The sequence below is a fragment of the Phaethon aethereus genome (genome assembly GCF_964289735.1).
Source record: "Phaethon aethereus genome assembly, chromosome: 7".
In the NCBI taxonomy this organism is placed as follows: Eukaryota; Metazoa; Chordata; class Aves; order Phaethontiformes; family Phaethontidae; genus Phaethon; species Phaethon aethereus.
The window spans coordinates 21,675,049-21,695,575 of record NC_138583.1 but is presented as its reverse complement, the minus strand read 5'-3'; the positions used below and the strand labels follow the sequence as shown (position 1 = coordinate 21,695,575).

General features: G+C 46.5%; 1 protein-coding gene across 1 annotated transcript; it reads left to right on the top strand.

Moving 5' to 3' along the window:
• The first annotated feature begins 617 nt into the window (after positions 1 to 617).
• DRGX (dorsal root ganglia homeobox) lies at positions 618 to 19,094 on the top strand. The gene is made up of 6 exons (XM_082002407.1): positions 618 to 2,254; positions 4,910 to 5,007; positions 5,203 to 5,304; positions 7,902 to 8,074; positions 8,400 to 8,512; positions 18,666 to 19,094. Exons 1-6 carry the CDS (start codon positions 1,981 to 1,983, stop codon positions 18,929 to 18,931), a joined length of 1,026 nt encoding a protein of 341 aa, XP_081858533.1. The 5' UTR covers positions 618 to 1,980; the 3' UTR covers positions 18,932 to 19,094.
• Positions 19,095 to 20,527: the final 1,433 nt, after the last annotated feature.

The window sequence follows — 20,527 nt, the reverse complement described above, 5'->3', positions numbered from 1 at the left end:
GCAGATAGAGCAGGTGATATTTCTAAGGCTTATTAGTGTTTATTTAATGAGATCATATATCCAGAATAACTTTCCAAAGACATCATCTCTTCAAAATCTCTATTTCTGCACCTGTATCGTCTGTATCCATCTCCTTTGCTCTGGTATGAACGCACTATGTCTTTAAACTCCCATCAGATCTAACAGAGCCTGTGTAGATTTGCTCGCCCTTCCTGCACAGAACATTACAATGTTTATAAAATATTAAATTTGTGTAGTCTGCCGGAGAAGCAATTGTTCCAAAATAAAATCAGCAGTCTAGACGAAACATAGACACCAGAACTTATCAACAGTTGTCTGACTTACATCTTCTGATGCATCTTGAGTGGGTCATAATACCAACTTTATTTTCAGTGGTGCATAAATTAATTACACGCATTTAATAACCAAAATATCATTATATTCCCCCTTTAATATCATAAAGGCTTTACGCCAGGGAAGCACTTAATGTGCAGGGGGCCATAACAGGCTATTATCCTTGTGTAATGCTATTACAGAACCAATTATGCGCCATTATACTTGCTTTTTTTGCAGTTTATGTGATTTGATCCAATCCCGCGTCCCTGACTTGAAAATTTCATCTGGGTACTTTAAAGTCTAATTTTCACCCGGGCTGAGGCAAGGGCCATCTCTCTCCGCTGAGCCTCTGTCTCGGATGCATTTTAAAAGTAATTGCAAAGGGTCCCGCCGCATATCATTTGCAGACGGGAAGCGAGCATAAATCCAGAGACCCCTCGCTGTGAACAAAATCAAACTTTGCCGTGGTACGAGCGCTTGGAAAGGCAAAGGCGTGTGCGGAGCGGCCCCCCAAAAACCCATCCGGCGGCAATTACCCGGCGCCGGGGTCCAGGCGGCGGGGCAGGGCTCGCCCGGCACGGCACGGCGGAGCACGGCACGGCGGGGCACGGCCCCCCCGGCCCCGCAGCCCGGGGCACCCCGGGGAGGACGGGGCGGGCACCGGGGACCGCCGAGCCCCGGAGCGCCAACGCTCAGAAAATAATGGGATTTTGTTGCTGCTGTTCACATTCCTGGTGTTTGCTGAGAAATGACGGGTTTTTTCTTTTCATCTTTTTTTTTTTCGCCCCTGCTCTGCACACCACGTGGGCCATTTGTAGGGCCCAATAGACCTATCCAAGTTACTCACTGTAGACAGCGCTGGAAATAATCAGATTAAGGCCAATTATGCGTGAGATTATAAAGGCAAGTGCTGAGAGGCAGAGCATGCTGTAGACAGATATAAAGACATCTGGCCACTTCCAGAACTCCACAGAGCCCTTCTGTCTCTGCAGCCAACAACTCACAGCACCTTATTCCAGTGCAAAATACCCCCAAACCTTACTGGTGATTTTTACTTCTGTTCGGTTTAGGTATGGATTGCTGTTTTTGTTTGCCTTCTGGATTTTTTATATGACTGTATATACATTTGAATAGTTTGGGGTTTTTTTTTCTTTTCTTTTCTTTTCTTTTCTTGCCGAGGACATTGGTTTCCAACTCGAACACAGCTCCCAGTGTGCTGGACGAAGACAGCTTTTAGGTTTTATTGCTGATTCGTTTAGGTAGAATAATTTAGATTTTTTAAAAAAACGGTTCATTCTTAGCTATAAGCATTTTATTCTTTATGTAATTATTTGTTCTGGAATGGAATATCTGAGATTACTAGGTAGGTAGGTAGATAGATGACTGACTGAATGTATAGATAGATGGATGGATGGATGGATGGATGGATAGATAGCTGGATGTAAAGAACAACAAGATATAATTTGCTATTTTGAGGGAAAGGAAAAAAAAAAAAAGAAAAAGAAAAAGAGAAGCAACAAAGTTTTACTCGTTCTGATCCTGTGCACCTACCGCGGAGTTTTCTGCCTTTGGCTTTTTCAGTTCGTTGCACAGGGTTAGACACTGCTTTCCCTGCTTCCTCTGGGGTGGGATCTAGGATTATCAATGAGTTTCTCTAGGTGCTTTCTTCTGGTTATTCACCTATTCTGTTCTTTCCCTCTCTCTCTGTCTTCAGGTCGGCGGCAGATACCTCGGCGGTGCGTAGCGGTGCCCGGTTGGCGAGCTGGTGCAGCTGTGTCGGTGCGGAGGGTGCGCGGAAGCCCCGCGCCCCGCGGGCTGGCCCCGGCCCCGGCCGCCGTCGGGCTCGCAGCGGCGGGCAGCGGGAGCTCGCCCAGCCGCAGGGCCATGTTCTACTTCCACTGCCCCCCGCAGCTGGAGGGTGAGTGTTGTCGCACAGAGACGCGAAAGTACAAGAGCCGAAGTTCGAGGGTTGTGGGGGGGATGGAGGGAGAAACTGCGGTCTGACTTGCTCCAAGAGCCGGCACTTTTGACTGTCGGGGTGCAGGTATGTGCTGAGATAAGATGCAGATCTGTAGAGACAGATAAATATAAAAGCGCATCATCTTTTGCCTTGAGAAAACACAATCCTGTCCCCCCCTCCCCGCGCCCAGCTTCTCCCTCTTGTCACAGGATGGAAAGAAGGACTGCATGATTTTTTTTTTTTTTTAATTTGATTCCTGTTGGAAAGGCCTTGTTTTTATACCCCCACCCCCGTCATTTTGCCACCTGCCTCCCCTCTGTGGATAGCGATCCCGCGGTTGAGCCTCAGGCTACGAAAGAAATGCTTTTCTCCCCTCCCAGCACAGATGTTGGTGTCATGGCTGTAATCGGGACACTTTCAGGACGTGGTCACGCCTCCTCCCTCCAGCCAAAGGGACCGCATAAATCTTTAATGCTATTTTAACAAACATTCTGCGGGAGGATGGGGAAAGACGGGGCACGACTCAAAAAAAAAAAAAGAAAGAAAAGAAATATTTGGGCGGATTTTTTCTTTGTGTTATTAATCAGAGGGTTTCGGGTTTGTTTTTTGTTGTTGTTGTTGTTGTTGTTTATTTGTTTCCCTTTTTAAAAACACGGCAGCTTTGGGGATTTCGCCGTGTCACCCCCGCGTATGCCCAGGGCCCTCCGCACCCGCTCACTCCGCGGCGCAGGGGGCAGCCCCGGAGCCTCGGCCGCCCAACTTCAGCTGCCCGTCCCCGCAGAAACCCCCTGCCCGCCCACTCCGCGCCTTGCACCGGCATCGCCCGGCGAGCAGAGGGCTTTCCCCGCCGCAGCGCTGCCGGCAAGCGGTGGTCCAGCGGTTTCACCTTCCTCCGAGGAAGGGTCGTCCCCTCTTTTTAAGCACGGCTGCCCCGGCGCCAGCGGATCCAAGCCGGTCTGTGCGTCGCCGGATGGAAAATTGTCTCCCCAAAGCTGTCCCCGGCCCGGCCGGGGGAGCCTCGCTGGGCAGGGCAGCGCCGCGCCGGGGTCCCCCCGCGCCCCGCCAGCCTGCCCCGCCGCCCCAGCTTGCGTCGCCGAGCGCAGGGGCGGCTTTGTTCGTTAGTTTTTGGCAGACAGCTTTGAAAACGTGCTCTTGTTTCCTTGCTTGCTTGTTTGTCTCTCCGGTGGCAGTTTGGAGTTGGTGCCTGGCTTTTGGCGGCCCGAGCAGGGGAGCGGTCCCCGCAGGCTGCAGTCTCCCCCGGCGCCGTGGGCTGCGGGCGGAGGGCGCAGTGCCCGGGCCCTCGCTCTCCCAGCGTGGGCAGCCAAAAACCCCACACCCCGTCCAAAAAATCGTACATCCACCCATCACCAAACCGAAGAAGCCGCAACAGAAAAGCTCTTTTCGGCCTGCGTTTTCTGTGGGTTTGGGCACCCAGGGAGGCACGGTGGTGCCGGAGGGAAGTGATCGGGCTCTGGGGGTCACCGGGACACTATTTTATTCTCTGATGAGCATCTCCCAGGGCTGCAGCGAGCCGCCCGTCCGTGCGAGGAGGGGGCTGGGTTGATCTTCCAAATGATGCTGCAAGATGAGCGGCGACCTCCAGCCCCTGTGCCCCGGGGCGGAGTCGGCCCGGCCGCGGGACCGGTGGACCGGGGAGTTCCACAGGGCAGGTCTGCGAGTAGTGTTCCGGAGATACCCAGCGATGCTTTTGTGGGTTTGGGTACTTTTCTGTTCTGTGTTTTTTTGGTTGTTGTTTTGTTGATGTTTTGGGATTTTGTTTGGTTTAGTTTGGATTGGGGTTTTTTTTACTCAGTTTTGTCAGCGAACAGAAAGGGAGCGAAGCGTTTTAGCCAGGGCACTGGTGATGTACAACTGGGGGAGCCGCAAAGGCCGGGGTCTGCCCCAAGGAATGTGGTTTGCATCTCGGCAGGCCGTCTGCCCCCTCCCGGTTTCCGACCAGAGACGACCTCCCAGTGCCCCAGTCTCCCTCCTGGGCCCCTCGAAACACCCCCGTCGGGGAAGGGCAGGGGCTCCCTCCTCCAGCCGCGCAGGTTCAGCCATGGCCGAGCCCCACGAGCGCTCCCGCCGCCCCCGGTGCTCGGCGCTGTACGAAGTCCCGTACCCATGCTTGGCCGTTCGCCTCCGGGGACAAGGGTGAGCACATGGCGGGGCGGCTGGGCCGCTGCTTGGATGGTGTGTGGGAGTGCGGGGAGAAAACTGCCAACGGCCCCAGTCCCGCTCCTCCCAGGCACGGGGGCTTCCCCCTGCCCTCCCGGCAGACAGGCAGGGCTTCTATGGACGAGCTCGAGCTGCCGTCACCACGCCTCAGGTCAGAGCTGGTCTCTTCGTCCTTTAAAACACGAACGACCCGAAAAAGACCCTTTCCCGGGGCGGGCTGCCCCTCACCCGCGGCGGGCTGAGCTCAGGTCGGCAGGACCCCCCCCAGCTCGGTGGGGCAGCGGCTGCCCGGGCGGCTCCGCGGTGCTTCCGAGGCCGGTCGAGGCGTTCGGAGGTCTGCGCCCCGCGGAGGTGGGGCAGCACTCCCTGCCCGCTCCGTCCCGCTCCCGAACGGCCCCGGGCCCCGCGGCCCCTAACGCGGCTCTCCGCCCGCAGGCGCGGCGCCCTTCGGGGGTCACTCCGCCGGCGATTTCGACGACGGGTTCCTGCGAAGGAAGCAGCGCCGCAACCGCACCACCTTCACCCTGCAGCAGGTAGGAGCCTGCTCCCTGTCTCCGGCCTGCCTGCGCCCTGCCTGCCGGCTCCCTGCCTGCACTCTGCCTGCGCCCTGCAGGGCCCGGCCCCGCTCTCCCCCACCCCCGGCAGAGCCCGGCCTGGGGCAGCCGGACCACCCGCCCCGGGGCGGCAGCTCCTGCCCTGACAGATGTTTGCTCCCCTCCCCTCCTCAGCTCGAGGCTCTGGAAGCCGTTTTCGCTCAAACCCACTACCCCGATGTGTTCACCAGGGAAGAGCTGGCTATGAAAATCAACCTCACGGAAGCCAGGGTGCAGGTAAACATTCTGTGGATTTATTTAAGTCTCGGGTATTCAAACTGGCAAACTTTTTTTTTTTTTTTTTTGACATCATGACTGCAGAGTGCACATTTGGCCAAAGAACGCAAATGAAGACGATCTGTCATTTTCATGATGCACTTTAATAACATCAACATAATGTGGAATATTAGATTAGGTTGATTAATCGGTCATTCATAATTAACTAGTGATAATGTTCTACACTAATTTGTCCGCGTCTCCAAGGTACTAAATTACATCAATGCACATCCATTTCCTTGCTTTTGGTGGGGGTGTGTGTGGAGAAAAGAGCTGAGACGTGATTCTCCAAAGCAACTATGACCACTGTCGAGCAGTGGGGTTAGTCAACTGCAGGGAGCCCAGCTGCCAGGAAGAAATCTTCTGCACCTCTTCAACTTCTCTCCCTTTCGCCTTCTTCCTAAACACTTAATTTAGACAGCTAAAGAGCCTGCAGAGCAATCCCCACACCTTTAACATGATTCAATAAATACCATTGGCCACAATTACTCTCTTTCCACCTCCACTCTTTTCCACCCCTTCCTTTCTTCTTTCCTTCCTTCTTCCCACTTTTTTCCCCTTTTTTTGATTGAGGTGTTTGTTTTTTTCATATCCAGGGATTAACTTTGTGTGTCCACAAGCGCTGCTAAGAACAGCAGTCCTGCAGTTGTCAAAGATGGATCCCTGTAACTCTGCAGGCATCCACCACAGGGTTGCAAACCATTTTTTGAACACGATTATGTATTAATTTTATTTATTGGGCTTTTCTGCACGCTGTTTTTTTTTTTACTATTATTATTTAGGTGCTTGGGGTTAAGACTATGCAAAGATCTAATTGTAGGAAATATAACAGCTTGCCTTTTGTTCCCTAGGGTCATGTTAGTATCTCTTAAAACCCAATGGCTGAAGAGAGATAATGGAATTCACCGCAGTAAATTGGGGATTGTAAACAAATTATTTCTCCTATAATCAGATTATGCGATCCTGATTATTAAATCTGAACATGAATCATTGGTCATATGTGGGCGAATTAAACTGATTATTATTTGGAAATGAAAATCTCCTTTTGCCACTGCATTGTAGGCACTGGCTTAAAAAAATAATAAAAAATGCCATTTTGGCTATTGGTGCCTAAAGACCGAACTGCAAATTGAGATAAATGGGACAATTATTGAGCATTCAGAAGTGGAAGATCATAACTTCTTCCTGAAAGGTGCAAGGGTGAGATAGGGGTGGTGACAATTAGATTGCTGAGGACTGGTGTTTAGCCTTGTTGTTGGTTATTATGCAAACAGACAATAGATGCAAGCATTTGTTTAGCCTGCTTTCATGCAGGGACATGGGGAAACACAGAGGATGGGAGATATGTTTACATTTATACCCCTTGCTCATTCAAATATGATTAATGTGCTATAAAGCAGAGTCTTAATCGAAGATGATGTTGTCAAACAATAACTAAATAGGGAAATAAACGACTTCATCATGCTCTTTCCTCAGAAGCAGGCGAACTGTCAGTGCAAAGTCATTAAAATATGATAATGAAAAATAGCTCAATTAAATGTTGTTATAGCTGTGACCTTCATTCAATTAAGACGCAAGAAAGTGTCTGCATTTTGCTTTGCATTTAACTGCTCTAAATTTAGAATATAGATAAAATCATTATTCAATGTTTGCTGATACGTGCAATTAAAAGCTAACTAAAATGGAGTTGTAGGAGGAGAATAATAATAACAATAATAACAATCTTGCCTCAACTTCAAGTCATGTATTAAAATGTGCATTTCCTGACCTCAAGAGAGGCTTGGCATTTTCCACCTCAAATAAGGTGTTTTCAGAGCATCAGCTCCAAGGGAAATGGAAAAAAAAAGGTGTTTGGACTAAAAGTCAGGGGATAAAATTGAGAACATTAATATTTGTATTGCATTACAGGGAAACAGTAAGTTTTGGAGACTGGTATGTATTAAACTGCAGAATGATCTTCCAAAATTACTATCATCTACCACCTTTTGAGTCCTTTAAAGGCAGACTGGACAAATACATCAGAGGAATAACAGCAAGTATCAGTCCTCTCCAGGAAACAGGCTGGATAAGATGGACTAATACATACCTTTTAATTTCTGACATCTCTGATTCTAGCAACAGCTCATTTAAAGATATGTATACAGTTTTGTCAGAGTGCTTAGATATGTATTTAAGCCCATCCCTATACAAAAGGCTTTTAGTTGTGTTAAAACATAGAAATCGGTGAGAATTAAATGTGTGCATAAAGGCAAGCACAGGTTTAAATATTTTGCTAACTGGTACAGTAACATCAAAACTCCTTTTTTTTTTTTTTTTTTTGTTTTTAACATGCATTTTGAATGCCTTTAGATATTCCTGACTTGCTTTCCAGACACAGAAATATTCCAGATACAAATGTGAACCTAAGGCTTAAGTAGAACAACAATGGGGACACAAAATAAGAGGAAGTTTTAGCCAAGCTTTTAAATGACTAATTCCACTAGGGTAACAATTTACAATTTCCTTGCTTCACATTTGGCTAAACACGGTATTCAGCCTGGGTTGTTCTCCTGCTCCAGGTGTGGTTTCAAAATCGAAGAGCTAAATGGAGGAAAACAGAGAGGGGTGCTTCCGACCAAGAGGGCTCTAAGGAAACAATGGCTGAGGTGGCACCTCCTGCGAGGAATTTAAATTCCCCTTCTCCAGCAGATCAAACCAGGAATAAAAAAGAGAGTCTGGAGATCCAGCAGAGGTAAGAGTAACACATGTTATCAGCTGCCTCTCTTTGGGGCAGGCATGCATCATACATACAGACTTGCCTGCTGCTAAGGTTTGACCTACACAGTATCATCTTCAGGTACAGACCAAATCATTAGAACATGAGCTGTTCCTTGTAACTCACTGCTCCTTGTGGAGATGCTGAGAAGCTGGTGGCTGTGGGAGGCTAATGTCATCCAGGCTTGGTCCCATCTAGTTGGACACTGAGACACCATCGTGTTTGTGTGCGTGCACAAATGCTGTCTTTGGAATCAGCTAGTTCTGGTTTTGTAAGGAAGTTATTTTCTCTTCTCCACCAGCCTGAGTCGAGCAGTGGGTCCTGCAGGACCTTTCTTCCCTTCCTGTCTGCCGGGGACTCTTCTTAACACAGCCACCTACGCACAAGCTTTATCCCATGTCGCCTCTCTAAAAGGTAAGAGACTTTTTTTAACTTCAGGGATAAGCTCGAAAAGCAGCTCTTTCAAGCTAAGCAGCATGGTCCCACTTGAGGCCGTGGGGAAGCATTTGGGAAATGATGGATCCTTTTTTCTGTTATGATTGGCAGTAACTGCACTGACCGATGCTGCAGGTACAGGAGTGAGTCTCATGTTGTAACATGTAGCATCATTTGTGGTGAAGCTCCTTCATTTTACTCAGGCAGTTAGTTTTAGTGAGGTCAGGGTTTATCTCGAGGAGCAAGGCAGGTAGGGTTTGCTCCTTTAGAGTTTTCTTTGCATATGCTTTTTTTTAAGAGTCAAATTTATACTAATAAATTAGTTATACACATCCTTTTGCATTATACATTACCTGGCACCGTTACTGATGCCTCATCCGCTCTTTGCATGTGGTTTCCTTTGCAGTACATCTCTGCACAATGCCGGACCTTTCTCTTCTTGAACAGTAGGTCCCCTTTGAGAACTTGAATAAAGCGTGTGCATGGGGACAGGGGAGGATGCAAAGTAGTAATTCCCCATTACCTGGGACCCAGGCTTCACGAAGTGTACATCCAGTGTCCGTATCAGTTTTTTCGGTTCCCAAAAAGCAGCAGTATGCACCTTTTAAAAATAAATCACCAGCTGATCCATTAGCTGTTCCTAGTCTAACAATTTATAAGACTAAGGGTGTAAGCAGGATGAATTCAATTTATAGATTTGTAGGATGTAAAACCTCATAGCACTGCCAAGTGCAAAGTGGCACATACATTTACTCTGTGCCCCAATGTGGTGCAATAATTTGTGAGGTAAGTTTCTCAGTTTAAGACCCTCCCCTATGAGCACAGGTGTCGGCTAATACCTCTCACTATGTTCTCTGGCGTACTTCATGCTCTTCATGAGTATTTCCCGTTAAATCAGCATTGCCAAGGTACATTCCTGAAGCAAATGCTTGGAACTGCTGAGTTTTGCATTGTCCAGCATCCTGCCTCCTATTCCCCCTTCCCTCCTGTCTTTCCAAAAAAGCTGAAGCCAGACACACCATACAGCTACTGCTATTTTGATAGGTGTGGGACCTGTGATCTTGAATCAAGAAAAGCCACACAGGTGTGACCCGAATCCTAAAACTTGGATGACTGTCAACCTAAACCCTGCAAACGGGCAGCGGCTGTTGGGCTGCGTAAGTCCCCTTGATCTCTGCCCTGTGACTGCTACGTGTTGGGGCAGAGACTTTCGGCTTCTTATGTTGGGCAGGAACAGCCTCTCTGGAGTAGGTATAGGTGAAATTCTTCAGGCAAAAACATTGTTCATTGATAAATATAGTCCCGGGCAGGTTGAAAGGTGTGGAATTGGGGTTGTGTTCAGTGAATAATTTCAGATGGAAGTCAGGGATTTGTTTTTTATTAAAACTTACATTTAAGCATTTTCAAAATTAAATGCCTCAATATATTTTTCTCACTTGTTTCATGTTTAAGTGTAGCTAAATTTTAAGAAATATAACCCCAATAAACAAAAGCCAAGCAAAATGAAATAAAAATGAATGGACAAAATTGTCATGAGGGGTTTTTTTTAGTTTTATTTATTTGGAAGACTTCCAGGTACTCACTTCCATGATTTTACAGCTCAGCCACTAAATTGAGAAATTAATAATTTGCTCCTTTTTGCTTGATAGCAATTTTACAACCTAGGGGCAGGAAAAATCCTATTCCTGAATCTCTTGTAGAGATACTTATTAGATAGTCAGTTGCCCAGGCTAAGAGGCAGTGTCCCTGAAAAATTGGTCCTAAATGTAAATATAGATCTTTTATAATTTGTATAGGGATGGTCAGTTATCACACGCATGCATACTCTCTTGATGAACGTTGTCAGCTACATACGCAGTTCATTGTTGAGATGCCCGGTTTGTATTTCCTGCCTGGCACTAGAAATCTCCAGATACATGCAAGGGGACTGGGATGATGTAGGATATTTTGATTTTAAGAAATCCAGTTACAGATTTGCCTATCTGCAGATGCACCTACCAGGAGCTTTGTGGAGCTGCCTATGCCTGTCAGCGTATTGTTATACTTGCAAAGGATCGGTAGACTGAGCTGCTGCTTTGAGGGGAGACCTTTTTCTTCTGCAGCAGGTCTCAGCAGTGTCAAATTCCGGCTTTGAGGTTAAGGGGGAAGAATTTGTTGTTCTATGAGGTGGCAAATTTGATTTATACCAGCAGAAAATAGTTGTAGCATCTTTCTTGTTGTATTCATATATGGAGTATTGCCTCCTCTTTCCTTGGCTCATTTCCACAGGTTCCTCTTTCCCTGTTTCTCCAAGAGCAGTTCACTTGGGCTGGGGTAGGGGCTGTGCACAGCAGACCTTGGGCTTCAGTCTCGTTAATTGGCAATGATGAACGGGACAGTCTCTAGAGGTTCTGAGTGGACCAAAAGTATCACAGGCCTGGTATGAATTTTTTCTTTCTTTGATATGGAAACACCAGGTGAATGATGGTTCATCTAAACCAATGTATTTGAGAGCACAGCCAAACTCACATGTCAGTCTGGAGGAAGAGACAATTGTTGTGGGAAGCAAAGGACAGGGAGAGCCACAGTGTTCACAAAGCCTTTACATGGTCATCTTTGTCTTGCTCAGCTCAGTTTATTTGATTCTCCCTTCTCATTTCCCCCTTTGAGCTAGGAGCTGATTTGTATACTTCAGGTCTGTCAAAGGAGAACTAACCTTACATTTAGGAGGGCATTAGTCTCTGTCCTTATGTGTCTTAGTGAAGTGACCTAAACCTCTCCCTTGAGAATCTAGTCACCTTTTGCAGCAGAAATGCCAGTGGACTCTGCCACAGTGATTCTGAGGGCATACGTCTGTTTGCCACACGAAATCCCATCAATCTGCACAGGACATAAAATTCTGAGCTGTTTGGGTTTTGGATTGCTTGGATAAGGAGAAATTCAGCAAGTAGTAAGGTTTTCCAAGATTTTGCAAGTTTTACTGAAGAGTGAAATGATCAAGAGCTCTTCCTGGTATCTCTCTTGTGCCGACCATGCTTTGAAACTACCAGGAATTCTTTGTGCTTTTGAAAGTAAAATAGTTTCTCCATAATGAAAGCATCATTTCTCTACTGATGGATGCATGACCCCACTTTCTTCTATGCAAATGTCAAATTAAATGCAGCTCCTCTATGTGGATCCCATAAATAGATATGTATTCCCACCATTGGAGAAAAATCCTGGCCAGTAAAAAGAATCATATTCTTCAGTAAGGCCGTAAAAGCTGCCTTCAGATACTACTGGCAAGTCCAGGCTGTTTTCTTATTCTTTTGAGGAGACAAGATGTGCTTTGTTGGGCCTGTGAGCCAACATTTCATTGGTGTCAGTGAGTAATATTTGACTGATGCTTTAGAAGGAGACAATTAAAATCAATGCAGTGAATAACAAGTGATGATGGTGATGTAACTAATTAATAATTATTTTATGCTCTCAGGGACCATTTTTGTTTTGCCACCTGAGAGTTCCTTGTCTTCTGTAGAGAAACTAATACCTCTCTTTCTCCTTCTCTGACTTTGATTGCTTGGCTCCAGACCTAGGTTTCCAAGGCTGCATAAAGTGTCTAGGGCACATGACTCCTGGATCTAATCTGTAGTATAAGGATATAATAGTTGATGGTGAAGTCAGTCTAGTTGAGACAAGAAATCTCAGGACAGCCTAGAATGGGGCAGGGACTGAGCCTGCAACATTGCTCTTGGAAAGACTGTGCAGTGCACTGTGCGCTGCCTCACACTTTGTGTGTCTCTGCAACTATTGAACAGGCAGCACTCATCTGAACCCCACACGCGCCACTTCTAGGTAAATGGGGGATATTGTTGGAGCATGAGACTAGATCTGGTCTGACCAATGAGAAGAAAGCTATTTTCCCTAAACACTATGCCCCATGCACCCTGCTGTCTCTGAAACTGAGCTTTGTTTTTTCGTCAAAGGCATGGTGTTATCACCACAGGATGTTCTTTGAAGAAAGCAGGCCAGCTATACGATAGCAATCAGAACTGTAATCCAGATCATGGACTGTTCCAGAGAAGAGTATATTACCACTGGACAGTTTTTGTCTGTTTCTGTCAAATATTGTCTATTCAGTAATACAACAGACCTTTCCTTTTCTTAGGTGAGTCCTCTCCCTCTGTGAAGTTTAGCACCTCAGAGGCTGTACTTAGTAGCAAGCATCTGTTAACTACCGTATCACCTCACTACGTACTATTCTTTCAGGAAATACAATTTCTCATTTGAAGAATTAGCACAAGATCATAATTTCTGTGGTATGCAGGGTTTCCTACTTCAGGGTTTTAGTTCTTCACTACTGGCCATAGTCAGGAAGAAGGTTGGCTTGCATAGATGAAATTTCTGGTGTTTATTACTCTCTGAAATTGTCCTGATTTGACAACTATGCTACTTCATTGTGGTGACTTCGACATTTCCATGATCTTCCAAGATGAATCACTTACTGTAAACCATGCATCTGCAGTCCATTTAGTAGATTTAATTGCAGACCTCAAATATGAAGGGAAAACACTTGTTTTATTTATGGGCTGTATAACAATAGAGTCATCAGGAGAAGCAAGTGTTCTGTGCAGAGAGAGACCTCAAAGTACCTTCTTAATGGATGACAGCATGAATGCAATTCATTAATGTAGAAGATGTTATTAATGGGTGTAAACAAGAATCTTCACTTTTTAGCGGAAGTGTTCTACCATTCTGGTGGCTGAGGCCAAGAGTGTGTCTGTTATATTCCACTGAAATTTCCCCAGACCCCGTGATGAGTGCAGTGTATGAGGAGGGAAATAATTACACTTGCCAGGGAATTACTTTCATAATTCACCCACGGCTCTGCTCTGTGCAAGTTATAGCTCAGCTGGTTTTCACAGCACCTCCACACCAGTGATAGAGAAGCAGGATTGCATTATGCACATCGAAGTGGATATTCCAGGGCACCGTTGATTAGGCTCTTTTATGGTTTGTTGCTGCTGTGGTTGCTGTTGTTCATATTAGAGAGGCTTAATTGCAGTATCCAGGAAAAAAAAAACACACAACAACTAGAACTGCCCATCCATTACATTTCACTTTCTGTTATGGAAAGATGAAGAGAACTTGCCCGATTCCATTGGGCAATTCCCATTGGCAAGGCTGAGAAAGAAGTGTTCAAGGACCTAACTTACCCTTGAACTGGTATTCACTGAATTGAAGCACCGCTGCTTACCATAAGACTGGGGAACGGGAATCAAAACTCTTGGGGTCCTTTATTTTCTCTGTCATTCTTGATTATGGACTTATTGACTTTTCTCATGTTTATAGCAAATACATCAAGTGGATTCTGTTTGGCATTTTCTCTAGTTTACCTGCCACTGTGACTTTAGAGAATTTAAAACATTTCTTTAGTTTGCTGCAGATGCATAGACTTTGAGCAAATTACTTTGAATCCTGTGTCACAGGTCCCGAACTCTAGCGCTGCCCTACCTTGCAGGTAGTTTTTTTGTCTTTATCACAAATATCAGGGAATATGCAGATACTAGGAGTCCTAAGAGCCATGGGAAGGAAATGGGTGCTGTCTTGTTTCCTCCAGGAGAAATCTTGGTTAGGTTAGTGGACCTTAGCTGGGCAGGGGTTCCTATTGACCCCTCTTGGAGGGACACATCAGCAGGATTTAGGGTCAGATCATGTTTTCGATGTGGAAGGGAAGAGTGGTAAATGGTTGCTGACCTGACAGTATTCAAAGCACTAGACTAGTTCTGTTCTCCCAGCAATTGTGGGCTTTGCTGCCAGATTTCCTGTCCAAACAGGCAAGGTCCTGGCTTCTGAATTATTTTTTTGGAACAGTACTAATGGCACAAATAAAGGAGGATAAAATCCTCCAGTTCCAGGATCAAGTTATTTACACAAAAATGCTCCTGCTTGAGCAACTGAGCCAAATCACCAGCTTTTTGTTGTTTGCATTGGGCATATAGGGTTCACAAGCCCAAGGAGATCTGAAATTATAACATTTGGACTCTGCTGTTAGCTCTAAAGTGCTCTTCCAGCCTCTGGGCAGCACAGGGTGCCTTCCACATTTAACCAGCTTAGGCACTAGAATGAGGAACCATCTAGCACAACTTTAGCAGCCTTGAGGCTACCCTAGATTATACTGGAAGCATCTGCTGCCTCCCCTTTTCAGACCTTTCTTGTTCTTCTGAACCTCCTAATCCAGAGCTCAAGAAGGTTTGGATAAAGCCACTTGTTTTTCCTGCTTGTGCCTCATGCTTTAATAGGCAGAGTGCTGGTGTCATGTATGAAGAGCAAGAGGGAGCTCCCTTTGAATCAGCTCTCACTGGTGAACACCACTATGAACTCAAGGTTACTAGTTGACCTTCCAACCCTTGTGAAAGTGATTTCGGAGTTTACGAGGATTTAGAACTCAAGCAAACCAATGTGACTACTATCAGAAGAAAACAATACTTAAATCAAGCATAATATTTTCTCTGCAAACTAAAGAGCATGCACTGATGAGTGAGGACTTTAAATGGGAATTTTTCCTTGCTTCCCTCTATGTCAGGCTGCTGTTAAGCTGTCCACATAAAATGCTGATATGCACAAATACTGAAAGAGGGAAGGAATGGGGGTTTTGCCTTTTGGAAAGGCTATCTATTAAATTCTTTAAACTGTTGAGTTGAAATACAACACATTTATTTTAAATACTTATGTATCAGTATGGGCCCCACTCCCACCCCACTCAGCTGAAACTGAACCTTGGAACTGCACAAAAGGGTCTGCAACTGAAATTGTAGATCAAATATCGTTACAATTGAAATGTGATGTTGGCAGAGACAAGACAGAACAAATTTAATTTTTCCTGTCAGTCTCTGTAGTAGATCAATTAAACTGCCAAGTGGATCAAATATTTCAGGCTGTATTTATTACATTAAGTATTTATGTTCAGGCTGAGCGTTTAAAGTATGATCTCATATAGGAATACAAGGAGGTTCAGATCAATTCAGCAGAATTTGCTGTAAGTTAATGGAAATCTAATTGTGTATTTTAATTTTGTGTACAGAAGGCAGTAAGTTCCTGAAAGAAAGAAAATGGTACCCTGTCCGTATTGTAGCAATTTGGTCCAAATCCCATTAAAGTAATATCAGACTGTCATAGATGTTAGTAGACCAAGATCTAGGGCTAACGGCTTAAACCTCACTGATTTTGATGGGAGCTGAAATAAGGATCTGAAATAAGTAGGAACAATTCCTTCCTTCCCCACTGTGGACTCAGGGTTACTGCAATAAAATGTAAAAAAACATTGATATCTGCTATATGTGGATGCCTGTTTCTTGGCAAAAGTCACATCCCTGTCCATCATGGGCTGTCTGATGGGCAGGTGGAGACCTTGGGCTCCTGAGTCTCCTGTTGTTTGTCTTGGCTTATGTGCCAGCAAAGTCCAATAGATTTCACCGGACTTACTACCCGCAAACACTGGCAGTTGTAAGGTAGATTCAGCCTTTCTTACAGGCTACATTAAAAAGAAACAGGGCTAAATCCTACTCTCCTGTATTCTAAATGGACCCTGGAACAAATGAAGCTTGTTACTTTACATTTTTGTGTGTGTGTGCTGTTGTTTGCAAGTGTTTTAACCTCAGTGAAATGGAAAGGAATGGTTTATGGGTGAATTATTGCTAGAGATAGCCTAGTTTCCACCACAGGTAACTGCACCCTCAGGTTGCAGAGCCACTAGGTAATATCAGGTCTAATTATTAAGCAAAGAGCTTAGATTGGTAGTGAAGACTGATAAATATTTCATCCCTCTCTAACAGTGGAATGAAAATTATTCTTAGGAGATGGAGCCGATTCCTGCTCTTTTGAAAAGGGGAAGATTCTTTTCCACTTCTCCCCACCTCCCACTGAGCAGACAATGTCTGTGCTCGGTCCCGCGTTGGGTACCGCAGGGGGGTCAGCCCTCCCCTCAGCCTGGCATTCGAAACTGCTGCGTTCGAAAGACTCTGCAGTTTGTGTTAGAAAGCAACAGTGCAAAGACAACTGAGGCACAGGCAGGCCTCCGTGCTCCCCCATTTCAGAGCTGAACCTTAAGAGAGTGGGGCTTAATAGTAGCGAAAAAACCAGAATTCTGTGGGGCTTCTGCAGCTAAAGACCTGCTGCAAACTGTAGGGACTCTGAGGTGCAAATCTTCCTCTCTCCCCTCTTGTTAAAACAGTGGCTGTTCAGCACCCCTGAAGTGGCTGCGATTCAACAGGGAAAAAAATGACTTTATGAGCATGGCTGATGATGGCAAAAACTGTAAGTTGTGTAACTGAGTGGATTTTGTTATAAACTCTCCTTCTGACCTGCTCCAAGCAGCCACAGAATTCAAGATTGAGCTTCCTAGTGCTTAAAGCAAAAAATTGAGGATTTTAGTCAAGTGCTGAAACTTGCTTGTGCCATTCATTTGAATGCCTGGACCCGTGGAAATGTTGATCTGCTGTTCATGTGCTCTATCAGAAGAGTACTACAAGCGAAAAGATGACTTTCTAGTTACATTAATAACATATCCCTTGTAAATTCTGTTTTACAAAATACAAGAGAGTACCTTTTCCTGTATGTTACCTGCAAGCTTCTACTCTCTGACAATTGCCGTAGAGAAGTCTTGCCAACATCCTAAAAACAAACAACTGCCTGCCTTCATCCCTAGCAGATGGGTGCTGACCCGTTGCTACCGAGAGCAGAAGTGTAAAAGAAAGACTACCTGCTCTCTGCAGGTTATTAGTTCCATCACTTAGTCATGAGTCATTTAACTCAAATATTAACTGCAGAAATTAAAGCGAGTCCTTGGCTTAGAAAGATCAGAGGAAGACATTGCGTTGTGTCAGGATGTGCATGTATGGGTTGTTTCTTTTTGGGAGGTAGTGTATCAGCAAAGGACAGGCTTTTGCCAGGGGTGTAGAAGAGTATGTGGAATTCATGTGGCCTCTCAGACCCCTGGAAAAATGGTGTTACCCAACATTTCTCACCAGAGAGCAAATTAAAGTAGTAGCTCAGCCGTCCCACCCTACCTTCCCTCCCTACTCCTCCGACACATTCTCCTTCATTCAACAGACGAATATAAGCTAGCTACTTTGAATGGACTGCGTGTCCTGCCCAGCGGTCACCTACACTTCCAGCTGTGCTTGTCTGCGAACTGGCCCAAGTCCGAGCATTATCAAAGATAAGGCAGAAGAAGAGCCTGCAGTGGTCCAGCTCAGGAAGGCAGCTGGTGGAGTGAGTACTGCCTCTGTCAGTGGGCTGCAGAGGAGCCTTTTGGCTTAAAGGAAGAGGAATACCCATTTCACCCTCTCTCCAGTGTTTTATTGACTGCTTGGAACAGCCCATGTGTCTCAGATGACAGGATAGAGGTGATCTGGCCCGTCTTTCCTGATGGTACTCTTAAGTCATGTTAGCAGCAGCAGCTTTAGGTGGCCTTGGCTCATTTCTAGAGGCCATGCTCTTCAAGGTGTCATCCTCAAGCAGCAGGTGGCTGAAAGTAGAACAGACTCTTGCAGGCAGACATGATGCCAACAGCTGGCAGTGGCCTGGCCAAGGAAAAGCCTATCTCGTCTTACAGTGAGATAGAAGGTCGTTAGTTCCTGCATAATAACCAGCATATTTTCACCTTTCTCTCTACAGTAGTCTTTCAGGTGTAGATAAGTGATGAGACTCCCACACTCACCCAACAAATGCAGCTGCCCAAATTGATGAGGCTTCAGTGTGCAGGTGGAGGTCAGGGGACATCTCCAACATGGGGCTGATGGCAGCCACAGAGCAGCAGCTTGGTATGAGAACAGGGAGTGAGTGAGCTCAGCCTCGCTTGTGGGGAAATCTCAGCCGTGACCTAAACTTCACCACTTGCTTCTGGCTCTGCTTGCCCTCGCTCACTCTGCCACCTTGGACGAGTCACAGTGTAAGAACCTTCAGTAGGCCTCAGCAGAACAGGATCTGGCTTTTCTAGCCCTGATCCAGAGAACATCTATGTACCCACTAAAGGGCAATAGGGGAGGGGGTTATTGCCGTTCGAGACTCCAACCCCATCTCTGCTCTCTCCAGATTGACCACAGAGGGAACAGTCAGACAGTCCCCATGACCTTCCCTATCAGTGATGGTGCCTTGTCTCCTTCCTCCCCAGGGAGCCCGCTTTGCTCGTGCTGCGTTCCAGACCCCATGGGCCTCTCCTTCCTGCCCACCTATGGCTGCCAAAGCAACCGCACCGCCAGCGTGGCCGCGCTGCGCATGAAGGCCCGGGAGCACTCGGAGGCTGTGCTCCAGTCTGCCAACCTCCTGCCCACCACCAGCAGCAGCCCCACTCCTCCCACCAAACCCGGCCCCGAGGGCAGCCAGGACAAGCAGCCCTCTCCGGCCAAGGAGCACATGGAAGGGGAGAAGAGCGTATGAGACCGGACCGGCGCCGGCCCCTCGGCTCAGGGCAGGGACCCGCCGCCGGGGCCTGCGGCGGGGTGAACTGCAGTGTGGCCGTGCCCCAGCAGGACGTCAGGGGACCACCAGGGACCCGGCAAATCTGAGTGGCCGCTTTGGCTGTCTTTCACGCACCCTTGCTTTTCTTGCGTCGCTGTAGGTTCATTTCCTCGATTTATCGGCACTATCTGTGTTTGGAAACGTTCGTAAAACTGGTTTTAGCCCCTCCTCCACATCCCAGGGACACCGAAACACCAGGATCCTGGCTTGCTCCCACACATCTCAGCTTCCCACCCCGCGTGAGATGGAGGGCTGCACTTCCAGACGTGAGGTCCGGGGCAGGAGAGGCATCCAGGCATCATCTACCCCACCGCACACAGCAGAGGTGAAGGAATATGCAGGTATATATCAATTTGGCCTGCTGTTTTCTGATGGCATTTGACTTCGACCAAACCTATTCCAGGCAAGCCAGGTGTAAGAGAAGCAGAAAACAGAACAAAACTATTAATAATTTTTTCCTTCTCCCTTCTTTTCCCCGAAAATGAAACTTCCCATGGAGTAGATTACTGGGAAACTGCTGAGATCAGTTTACCTGTGAATAAAATCCTTGCGCTAGTCTCTGTGTGAACATTGGTCTGTTACTCTTGCTATTCCCTGGGTTAGGCTTAAAAGACACATGAATCCAGAGCAGCATTCATAGCTTCAAATGGTAATGCTGGTGTTTAATGGAGAGTGCAGTTGTGTCTAGATCTGCACAAAGCTGGGGGTATTTTAGCATCATTTTCATGGAAAGGAAGACTAGAAGACAAAGTAAGACTGCATTACAACACTGCAAATCTGTCCTTGCATGTTTTGTTTTTAAAGAGAAAATAAAGCTTGGAAGGATATTCCTTTATGCCATCCAAAATCAGACTATTCCATTCGTTGAACGCTTGTTGTAATTAATCTAGATATGAAAATGTCTTAGTTATTACAGAGTGGGCACAGTGCAAAGGAGAAATTGATGCCTCAGGAAATATAGCCTTATCTCTGACCCAAAACTCCCCAAAGCAAAGCAGGCTAAGATCTGATGCTCTAGAGCATGCATTTTAATCTAGGGTACCCCACTTTTTTTCCACAGGAAATGCACGTGCTGATTTAAACAGTGACATGGACTTGCTTTTTTCAGGTGCCTTTTGCAGACACCTTAGACTTGTCCACAGATGTCCCCGGAGAACAGGGTGAAACCACTGCTCTGAGATTTGACCAAATTATGTGGAGGCTAGTGGAAGGATTCCTGACAGGTCTGATCCTGTATATTGTGCTGAGGACCTCCTGCAACGCGCTGAGCACGTGCTTTTACATGGGGTTTTGTTCTGCTTCTCACAGGATTTGAGCTTGGGGATGTGCTTGGAAAGGCAGCCCTCAGTAAGACTGCCAGCAAAAATTTCTCTCCCCCACCTAAGTGATCTCAGCCCATGAATTTCACAGAACCTGGGACGTCTCTGGGGCTTGCAGGACCCTCCCATACCCCCTGGTGCACACCTTCCTTCGCCGAGGCAGGGCTCCGTGTCAGCACCCATTCAAAGAGTGGAA

Bases quoted from the DNA above. Each gene is read 5' to 3' on its own strand.
- DRGX (XM_082002407.1), top strand. From the start codon at position 1,981: ATGAGTTTCTCTAGGTGCTTTCTTCTGGTTATTCACCTATTCTGTTCT. The intron at 5,008-5,202 runs GTAGGAGCCTGC...TCCCCTCCTCAG, and splicing joins CCACCTTCACCCTGCAGCAG to CTCGAGGCTCTGGAAGCCGT. The intron at 8,513-18,665 runs GTAAGAGACTTT...CTTCCTCCCCAG, and splicing joins CCATGTCGCCTCTCTAAAAG to GGAGCCCGCTTTGCTCGTGC.